Source organism: Coregonus lavaretus (assembly GCF_964263955.1).
Source record: "Coregonus lavaretus genome assembly, chromosome: 21".
NCBI classification, from domain to species: domain Eukaryota; kingdom Metazoa; phylum Chordata; class Actinopteri; order Salmoniformes; family Salmonidae; genus Coregonus; species Coregonus lavaretus.
In genome coordinates this window covers 6,381,844-6,393,185 of record NC_140008.1, presented here as the reverse complement: position 1 = coordinate 6,393,185, position 11,342 = coordinate 6,381,844, and the positions used below count along the sequence as shown (strand labels likewise).

The 11,342-nt window shown below is 47.0% G+C and overlaps 1 protein-coding gene across 1 annotated transcript in view; it reads right to left on the bottom strand.

Annotated features, from left to right (window-relative positions):
* Window positions 1–5,160: 5,160 nt before the first annotated feature.
* LOC311148725 (potassium/sodium hyperpolarization-activated cyclic nucleotide-gated channel 4-like) overlaps window positions 5,161–11,342 on the bottom strand; it is a gene marked incomplete at both ends in the record, with an annotated part of 58,181 nt that continues 51,999 nt past the window's right edge. The window contains 2 exons of the mRNA XM_084185701.1: window positions 5,161–6,929; window positions 10,818–10,982. Of these exons, the coding sequence (XP_084041827.1) occupies window positions 5,161–6,929; window positions 10,818–10,982 (1,934 nt within the window). The remainder of the gene's footprint in view (window positions 6,930–10,817; window positions 10,983–11,342) is intronic.

Here is an 11,342-nt window from a genome sequence, read left to right as displayed (position 1 = left end):
GTCATTCAGAGAAACAATCACAACATCATAGACAGCCGCTAGTCATTCAGAGAAACAATCAGATCATAGACAGCTGCTAGTCATACAGAGAAACAATCAGATCATAGACAGCCACTAGTCATTCAGAGAAACAATCAGATCATAGACAGCCACTAGTCATTCAGAGAAACAATCAGATCATAGACAGCCGCTAGTCATTCAGAGAAACAATCAGATCATAGACAGCCGCTAGTCATTCAGAGAAACAATCAGATCATAGACAGCCGCAAGTCATTCAGAGAAACAATCAGATCATAGACAGCCGCTAGTCATACAGAGAAACAATCAGATCATAGACAGCCGCTAGTCATTCAGAGAAACAATCAGATCATAGACAGCCGCTAGTCATTCAGAGAAACAATCACAACATCATAGACAGCCGCTAGTCATTCAGAGAAACAATCAGATCATAGACAGCTGCTAGTCATACAGAGAAACAATCAGATCATAGACAGCCGCTTGTCATTCAGAGAAATAATCACAACATCATAGACAGCCGCTAGTCATACAGAGAAACAATCAGATCATAGACAGCCGCTAGTCATTCAGAGAAACAATCAGATCATAGACAGCCGCTAGTCATTCAGAGAAACAATCAGATCATAGACAGCCGCTAGTCATTCATAGAAACAATCAGATCATAGACAGCCGCTAGTCATTCAGAGAAACAATCAGATCATAGACAGCCGCTAGTCATTCAGAGAAACAATCAGATCATAGACAGCCGCTAGTCATTCAGAGAAACAATCAGATCATAGACAGCCGCTAGTCATTCATAGAAACAATCAGATCATAGACAGCCGCTAGTCATTCAGAGAAATAATCACAACATCATAGACAGCCGCTAGTCATTCACCGGAAGTGTGCTTTTATTATTGCATCCAATTCAATAATATTCAAAAACATATATAAGATTTTGTTCAACATTGGTCATCATGGAATTATGAGGTACGGGAAGTCAAAAGCAACAAATGTAATACATATTAATGAGATAGAGCACACTGCAACACAGTAAGGCTCCCATCTTAAAGGTACAATCTGGGATCAGGCTGGGAATCCGTTCAATAGGCATCTAAATTCGTGATATATCCAATGGGTGTTAGAATACAATACAATAAATCCCAGATTGTAGCCTCAATAACCAGAGAGAGTGCACTCAAGGCTGAGATCTGGTCTGATACTCAATCCAAAGCTACATGGCGCCTCTGTTGTAGGGTGTTGTAGTGGAGAGGGAGAGAGGGGGAGGACAGAGGAGAGGAGAGGGGGAGGACAGAGGAGAGGAGATGGGGAGGACAGAGGAGAGGAGAGGGGGAGGACAGAGGAGAGGAGATGGGGAGGACAGAGGAGAGGAGAGGGGGAGGACAGAGGAGAGGAGAGGGGGAGGACAGAGGAGAGGAGAGGGGGAGGACAGAGAAGAGGAAAGTGAGGAATAGTAATGGAGGATTGATCCACCACCAGTATCAGTCACTGGGTAGTGACTGATGTTATCTATATCCCCGGTAGGGTCAGGCAGAGATTCACTACAGGTGTGTGCGTGTGTGTGAGCGTGCATACACCTGCCCCCACCTGCCACCTCAGCCCCCCAGGGACCCCCAGCGCCCAGTAACTAGGCAACTGAGGCCTTTGGATTGGATTCTCAAGGGCATGACCTTATGATTAGTTCAATCTAATCACAAGGTCATGCCCAGGTCAGAGGTCAGCTAAAAAGGTCATAGGTCAGATAAACAGGTCAGAGGTGCAGATAAATACAAGTCAAACATAAATACATTAAATTATATACACAACAAGCAGGATGTATAGATATGCAGAGATTGGGGGAAATCGAGGGGCCTGGGTTTGTCAACCTTTTCAGAATAAGAGTCCCCTTTTCAAAATAAGAGTCAATCGCTGATCAATCTCGATCAATTCAAGAGCTGTCTCATTCCTATGTCTGTGGACAATATGATTTACAGAACGTTGTCAAGGAGACCAGAACAAGCAGTTGTTCAATAGATGTCAAATCTTAAATAATGACTATGGATAGATAATCTTAAATCATAAAACAACGAAAACAAAAGTAAAATATACAGCAAAATGACAAAATAACATGTTATATCATATATCATCAGGTCAGTACCAGCGCATTGTTGTCTCGCAGACATTTTACTGTCCACGGTTGACACCATTCAATGACCTCATGTTGCTAAACCTGGATCGTGTTCATTAGGGCACGCAATGGAAAACTTTTCAAAACGGAAAACAAAAATGTGCTTTTTTTTTGTCCACGTAGTCCCTCCAAGTTTCAGTCCGTTCTCTTCTGTTTGGTGCCTAATGAACAAACCACTATCTCCGGTTTATCTTGTGTTTAGGTCTGGCGAACATCTCATTTACCCGTCTATCCGTGTTGTTATGGACGAAGAGCTGTAATTCAATTCACTGTGCCTCCGTCTGTACTTCCTGTATAACCACACACACACAGATCATGTACAGTACAGTCTACACCACACACACAGACCTCAGATGTATGTCTGTATATTCTCTGTACCCATAGGGGAAACAAGGTTATCATTCTGTGGCTGAAGTTGTAAAAAAAAAAAAAGAGAATGGCTGAAAACTGTGTGCAGTACATCTCTGTCAACAAGCTTTCGCTGCCATGTCGGCCAAGGTCAGGTGAATCGTGTGTGCGCGTGTGTGTGTGTGCATGCGTTTCGTGCGTGTGTGTGCTTTTGACCTGTTCTCCCTAAGGACTGAATGTCTGTGCTCAGTGACTGGCTGACTGGGGAGGTGCGTGTGTTTCTGGTGCTCCTAAATTTAATGTGGTGCTCCTAAATTTAATGTGGTGCTCCTAACTTTTATTGCTACCAATGAAAAATTAAAATCTAGAGCCCTGTGTGTGTCTAGGCAGAGGAGGCGCCTTGCAGGAAATATGACAGACTGCCAATAGCCAAAGCTGAATGAGTTAACATTTACTTTATGCTTTAAGCTTTTTTCCTTTATGCTTTTTTCCCCTCTATTCTCACAAGGATTACTGTATTCTCACAAGGATTACTGTATTTCTTTTTATCCAAACCCCAATGATTCATTTCCAAACTGTTACTTTAAAATGCAGTCACTTGTCAAAAACATACATTCATGTCTCTTGATAAAATAATATGTTTGATAACTAGTCTAGCAAAAAATGTATACAGTATGTAAGCGTATATTCTTAGAAAACATACACATAGGTCCGTCCAATATGGCTGAAACAAGATATTGGAAGACATAACATCGACATTTTTCAGTTAATTTCTGAAATTACAAAAGTGCAGTTCAGTCATAGTTATTTACCTTCCGATCAAGTCTCTTTGGTGGCCTCACGTTCACCACACCTCCACAACATGTTATCACAATACACTGAGAAAATATCATAATATTAAAAAAGGAAAAATATTTTTGGTGTTATTCCAAACTTAAAATAATCTCTATAGGGTAAAATGTTAGATAAATACCCTACATGACCAAAAGTATGTGGACACCTGCTCGTCAAACATCTCATTCCAAAATCATGGGCATTAATATGGAGTTGGTCCCCCCTTTGCTGCTATAAAAGTCTCCACTCTTTTGGGAAGGCTTTCCACTAGATGTTGAAACATTGCTGCAGGGACTTGCTTCCATTCAGCCACAAGAGCATTAGAAAGGTCGGGCACTGATGTTGGGCGATTAGGCCTGGCTCGCAGTCGGCGTTCCAATTCATCCCAAAGGTGTTCGATGGGGTTGAGGTCAGGGCTTTGTGCAGGCCAGTCAAGTTCTTCCACACCAATCTCGACAAACCATTTCTATATGGACCTCGCTTTGTGCATGGGTGCATTGTCATGCTGAAACAGGAAAGGGCCTTCCTCAAACTGTTACCACAAAGTTGGAAGCACAGAATCGTCTAGAATGTAATTGTATGCTGTAGCGTTAAGATTTCCCTTCACTGGAACTAAGAGGCCTAAACCATGAAAAACAGCCCCAGACCATTATTCCTCCTCCACCAAACATTACAGTTGGCACAATGCATTCGGGTAGGTAGCGTTCTCCTGTCATCCGCCAAACCCAGATTAGTCCGTCGGAGTGCCAGATGGTGAAGCGTGACTCATCACTCCAGAGAACGCGTTTCCACTGCTCCAGAGTCCAATGGCGGTGAGCTTTACACCACTCTAGCTGATGCTTGGCATTGCACATGGTGATCTTAGGCTTGTGTGCGGCTGCTTGGCCATGGAAACCCATTTCATGAAGCTCCCGACGAACAGTTATTGTGCTGACGTTGCTTCCAGAGGCAGTTTGGAAGTCGGAAGTGATGATTTTTACACGCTTGCGCTTCAGCACTCGGCGGTCCCGTTCTTTGAGCTTGTGTGGCCTACCACTTGCGGCTGAGCCGTTGTTGCTCCTAGACGTTTCCACTTCACAATAACAGCACTTACAGTTCACCGGGGCAGCTCTAGCAGGGCAGAAATTTGACTGACTTGTTGGAAATGTGGCATCCTATGACGGTGCCACGTTGAAAGTCACTGAGCTCTTCAGTACGGGCCATTCTACTGCCAATGTTTGTCTATGGAGATTGCATGGCTGTGTGCTCGAATTTATACACCTGTCAGCAACGGGTGTGGCTGAAATAGCCGAATCTACTAATTTGAAGGGGTGTCCACATACTTTTGGATATATAGTGTATGTCTGAACAACAGCTTTTAAACAAATACCTTAACACAAAATTACAATGTGAGGATATAGGCTACAATAATAATAATAATAATAATACATTGGTCAGTATACTTTCTTGTGGTTTAACATTATCCAACAATCCATGTTGATACAGTACCTCCTGAACATAGTAGAAAAATACTTAACCCAGCGGGCAAAGATGGTTGAAATGACGTCATTACCACTCGTTTACAACCAGAACTAGTTTCGCCCACTGGGAACTCTGTCCTTTCACGTTACTTCATTCACTCTGCATTAAAAATAGATCTCTGTCCTAAGTTTTTTTTCTCCTCCAATATGGATATGCACTCACTCACACCCTCCTTGAATAGAAAACCTACAATAGCGATTAAAAAAACAAAATGCCAATACCGAAGACAATTTCCTCATAGTTCAGGCATCATGGGAGGGTGTGTTTAAACCTCACAGGTTGGAGGGGAGTTTGGAGAGTCTGTAGTCTGCCTCGGATGTCTTGGCCGGGGTAGCAGGGCGACTGGGGTTGGGATCCGAAGAGGTCGGTGCGCCTTGGTTCATGGGAGTTGGAAGTTCAGATCCCGGGGGAGTGTAGTGACTCAGAGGGGTGGCGTGGCCTGGGAGTTTATTACTGCTACCCCCTGCCATGGGAGGAGAGGAGAAGGGGTGAGAAGAGAAGTGAGAAGAACCAGACCCCCATGAAGGTATGGAGAGAGCCCCTTCCTGGGGAAGGTAGCTGCGTGAGCCAGAGGTGGAAACAGTGGAGATAGTCCTGACATCCTGGGTGAAGAGATCCACTAAGGACTCTGCCCTTCGGTCTACCCGAGCGGGGTATGACGTCTGTGGGGTGAGGGAGCTGTGCGAGCCCATGGCGCTGGAGGGTTGGCTGTGGAGCTGGCTGAGATGGCTGAGCTGGCTGTGGTGATGATGGGGAAGCACCGTCCTGCCTGTCACTGGGCTCTGGAAGGTGGGGCTGGGTGCCACCGGCGGGGTGCAGGACGGGGAGCCATCCCCTGATCCGTACTGGGCCAGCGAGGCCAGGGCAGAGTGGGAAGAATGGGCAGAGTGCTCCGGGAGAACCTGCGGGAGGAGGCCGGCGTGGAGGCCGGGGTGGAGGCCGGGGTGGAGGCCGGGGTGGAGGCTGGACTGCAGACCTGCCAGACTGTGTTGCACCAGGGAGGATGGGGCTCCAACACCTCCAACGCTGGCCTGTTGTGGGATAGGTACAGATAGAAACCCACTGGAGCTGTGGTGTTGGGTGGTGTAGCTAGGGCTGGTGCTGGTGTAGGAACAGTGGGAGTGGGGGGGGAGGAGGAGGCCTGCTCTCTCCTGATGTTCACCAGAGCCCATCCCCCTCTGGATGTGGTGAGAGCTGGTAGCGTGAGAGTAAGAGGAGGCATGTTGCTGTAGCTGGCTCAGGATAGGGCTGACAGAGCTACAGATGAGAGGGCTTAGGGTGGAACCAGAGGGGGCTGAGTGGGCTGAGAACCTCCCCGAGTCCATGGTGGGCCTCCCTGACGCCCCCTGCTGGTGGGAACCTGGTGGGCTGCAGGGGTGGTGTTGGTGGAGCAGGGCCGTACAGGAGGAGGAGGAGGGTGGATACCCCTGGATGGAGGCCTGGCCCAGGGGGAAGGGAGAGCCTCCGCTGTGCTGGGCCTGGAAGTTGTTGGTTGTGGTGGGCTGGTACATGGAGGTCATAGGTAACAGAGGAGACATGGAGGAGGCGGTGGAGACTAGATGCTGCGCCCGGAGCGAGGCTAATATCGGAGTGTCCACTCCAGAACGGAACTTCACAGAACCGGCCGGGGATGCAGCCCCGGAGCCATAGCTGGGAACGCCCACACTTCCAGCTGCAGACACGCCCACAAACACGCCCCTCTGCAGATGGTGGCCTCCTGGATCCTTGAACGACCTGGAGATGGAGAGCGGACGGTGGAAGAGGATGGGAGGGAGCTGGGTTTGGAGCTGTGAGTGGGAGAAGGCCAGAGCCAGGGAGGTGGTGGCTGCAGCGGCCTGGAGGGGGCCCTGGACCAGCGGAGCCCAGATGACCCCCGGGGTGGAGGTGGGGGATGGGGGGTCCAGGGACTGGGGAGAGATGTTGCTCTGGATAGCCATGTCTCGGTCGTGCTGTACAATCCTCTGGATGATCTCATTCTCCTGGAGGTTCACAGCTCCTGAGTTCTGGGCGACTTTGTGTCGGAGAACAGAGTTCCTCTTTCCTGTAGAGAAGAAGAGAGAGTAGTAGTAATGTGAGGAAAGGGATGGGGTTAGGGTTAGGGTCTGTCTTGTAGATTCCAAACCTTCTAAAGCACCCAGAGAGCAGATTTTCTGACCTAAAGACGACAGTTGCGGTCATCTTTGGGTGTTGCTGTCATATTATATTCAGAATGAGAGAGAACCAGAATTAGTAAGGTATATTAAACCCTGCCTGTCATCCATTAAATCACAGCTAAATGAGGGGCTTTTTAACACGATGCTTTCACAATGCTTTCACCTCAGGACAGTGAGATAACGCTCCCCTTCTGAAATTAAAACGGTCAAATGTGCTGACATAAGAGATCACCAACTTTAATTCTCACACTTGCTTTTCACATATTCAGCTAGTTCAAATCCTTCCAGGTTATAATTCACATGCATGTGCTTCATTCTATAGCTAGACGACTATCTCCAGGAGGGATAAGTATCATTTATATCTTTATCCGTTGTGGTCTAGTACTGTCTTGTTGCTATCTAGGGTCGTCTACTTGAAATGCTGTCTGTCTTCCCAGTAGCCTACTTCGTGTGTGAACTGCTGACTGCTCATAACTTGCAGCTGATTGTTGATAAATCAACCAGGATTAAGGGGCAGGGCAATTTGTGACTGTTGTTGTTTTGGTAATCAGTAGCTGTACTGGAGGGGGAGTGATTTCTCCTCTCCTAGGCAATCAGCAATTAGTACTGGGAGGTGTGCTCTTCACCTCTCAGGTTGCAGGCACTGGTTACAGTTTGAAGCTTTCTCTTGAGTGGGCAGCCTGATGAAAGCCAGTCAATATTTAAATCACCCAGAAAGTATACCTCTCTATTGATATCACATACATTATCAAGCATTTCACACATGTTATCCAGATACTCTCCCTTCTGCTAAATCCTTCTCCCTCCTGTCTCCTGATTCTGCCTCTTCGACCCTACTCTCCTCCTTTTCCGCATCCTATGACTCGCACTGTCTCCTTTCCTCCCGGCCAGCTCGGCCCTCCCCTCCTGCTCCATGGCTGAGTGACTCATTGTGAGCTTACAGAACAGGGCTGCGGGGAGGAAAACGTAACTTCCAGAGGACCTATCATCCTTTCACTCCCTCCTCTCTACCTTCTCTCCCTCTGTATCTGCTGCTAAAGCCACTTTCTATTACTCAAAATTTCAAGCTTCTGCCTCTAACCCTAGGAAACTATTTTCCACCTTCTCCTTCCTCCTTAATCCTCCACCTCCTCCCCCTCCCTCCTCCCTCTCTGCGGACAACTTTGTCAAACACTTTGAAAAGAAGGTTGACGACATCTGCTCCTCGTCCACTGGTCCCACTCACACAGAACTACCATACGCCTTGACCTCTTTCTCCCCTCGCTCTCCAGATGAAGTCCTGCGACTAGTGAGGCCTGGCCACCAAACAACCTGCCGGCTCAACCCCATCCCCTCCTCCTTTCTCCAGTCCATCTCTGGAGACCTTTTCCCATTCCTCACTTCCCTCATCCCTGACCACTGGCTGCGTCCCCTCTGACTTCAAAATGGTTTGAGTCGCTCCCCTCCTCAAGAAGCCAACACTCTGACCTCTGACGTCATAAACTACAGACCAGCCTTCTTTCTATTCTTTCCAGAACACTTGAGCGTGCCGTCTCTGACCAACTCTCTCGCTATCTCTCTCAGAACCATCTTCTTGACCCTAACCAGTAAGGCTTCAAGACGGGTCACTCAACTGAGACTGCTCTTCTCTGTGTCACAGAGGCTCTCCGCACTGCCAAAGCTAACTCTCTCTCCTCTGTTCTCATCCTCCTAGATCTATTCGCTGCCTTCGACACTGTGAACCATCAGATCCTCCTCTCCACCTTCTCAGAGCTGGGCGTCTCAGGCTCTGCACACTCTTGGATTGCATCCTACCTGGCAGGCCGCTCCTATCAGGTGACGTGGAGAGGATCTGTGTCTGCACCACGTTCTCTCACTACTGGTGTCCCCCAGGGCTCGGTTCTAGGCCCTCTTCTCTCTATACACCAAGTCACTCGGCTCCGTCATATCCTCACATGGTCTCTCCTATCATTGCTATATGGATTACACTCAAGTCCTTCCCCCGCACATTGACTCTGTACCAGTACCCCCTGTATATAGCCTCGCTACTGTTATTTCACATTGACTCTGTACCGGTACCCCCTGTATATAGCCTCTCTACTGTTATTTCACATTGACTCTGTACCGGTACCCCCTGTATATAGCCTCTCTACTGTTATTTCACATTGACTCTGTACCAGTGCTTCCTGTATATAGCCTCTCTACTGTTATTTCACATTGACTCAGTACCAGTACTTCCTGTATATAGCCTCTCTACTGTTATTTCACACTGACTCTGTACCAGTTCCCCCTGTATACAGCCTCTCTAATGTTATTTCTAATTGACTCTGTACCAGTTCCCCCTGTATACAGCCTCTCTACTGTTATTTCACATTGACTCAGTACCGGTACTTCCTGTATACAGCCTCTCTACTGTTATTTTATTACTTTTAATTTTTTACTTTATTTAGTAAATATTTTCTTAACTCTATTTATTGAGCTGCATTGTTGGTTAAGGGCTTGTAAGTAAGCATTTCACGGTAAGGACTAAACCTGTTGTATTCGGCGCATGTGACAAATAACATTCGATTTGATTTCTGACACCCAGGTGGCGACACGCATCTCTGCGTGCCTGGCATATATCTCAGCTTGGATGTCGGCCCACCACCTCAAGCTCAACCTCCACAAGACGGAGCTGTTCTTCCTCCCGGGAAAGGCCTGCTCACTCAAAGACCTCTCCATCACGGTTGACAACTCCACGGTGTCCCCCTCCCAGAGTGCAAATAACCTTGGCGTGACCCTGGACAACACCCTGTCATTCTCTGCAAACATCAGAGCAGTGACGCGCTCCTGCAGGTTCATTCTCTACAACATCTGTAGAGTACAACCCTACCTCACACAGGAAGCGGCGCAGGTCCTAATCCAGGCACTTGTCATCTCCAGTCTGGACTAATGCAACTCGCTGTTGGCTGGGCTCCCCGCTTGTGCCATTAAACTCCTGCAAAACGCTGCAGGCCCTTTAGAAGAGTATTGTGAGGCTTGTATGTGCTCATGAGAGTCTCACCTTTCCACAGAGGGGTCATATTCGTGTGTAACCCAAACCGTTCGGACACGACACACAGACTTTGGCAGAGGAGGCTGTACCAACTTCAGACGAGTTGTAGAGCAAAACGGGGAACACCACCGTGTTCGTGAGAGTCTCATCTTTCCATCGGGGTCATAATAGTTTGACCGCTACAGACGTTTGGTGAGAAGACCGATTTTCAGGATGTCTCATGGTCTGACAAACACCGCTCTAAATCTGCCACCTTTCACCGCAGATGCGGAAGGGCCATATCGGTGGATGCGGTGGATTGAGACGCAGCCCCATGCAAACAATATCTCTAGTTTAAACAGACAGATATTTGATGGGGATTATTTAAATGTTAATTACATTTTAGGCTAAGGGTTATTGAGGAAATATTGACTTACTGTGATATGTGGTTGTCCCACCTAGCTATCTTAAGATGAATGCACTAACTGTAAGTCGCTCTGGATAAGAGCACCTGCTAAATGACTAAAATGTAAATGAAGAACAGTACATAAATAGCCTAGAAAGTACAGTAGAGCTGCTCTAGGACTGTCGCACTGAGTTTCCCAAAGTATTTTTTGCTGATAGTACGTTATTTATTTCGCTGACCCAAACTCATACAACGGCAATACGCTTCATTTTACGAATTGTGTTGTTGAGAGGAATATCATACTACTTTAGCTACAAAGGCTTTGGGAAAACCAATCCCAGGTTGATGGCCCTCTTTCCACTGTACTGTAGTTGTCACCTATGCGGTCCAGCCGGTCCAGAGCCACGGTCTCGAAGGCCCGTCTCATCATGGGGTACTCCTCCAGGACCTCGTTGAAGTTGTCCACAGACAGAGAGTACAGACGGCAGTACGTCTCCGCACGAACACTGGCCGTTCTTCTGCCTCGAGTCAGCAGGCAGATCTCTGCAGGGAATGGAAGAATACATCAGTTATGGAATAGATTGTCAACCGACCACTTGGCTTTTGTTAAGTCCTCCACGTATGTTAAATATATTTTCCCATAATTATATTGAGGATATTGAAGAGAGAAGCACTTGTCCCATGTAAAAGGGGTACACAGAATACATTATTAATATTTTTTCCCAAAACAAAATGTTACAAAATGGCTGATATTCTCATTATGAAAGGTATGTTTTTCATCTCAATGACTGTATTTTTGGAATTCATTCTATGTACTGTCATGTACCAGAGGAGAGAGAGTCATAAAAATGATAATATCAACATAAGTCGATAAAACACAAAAAGAGCAGTGTTTTCTGTACT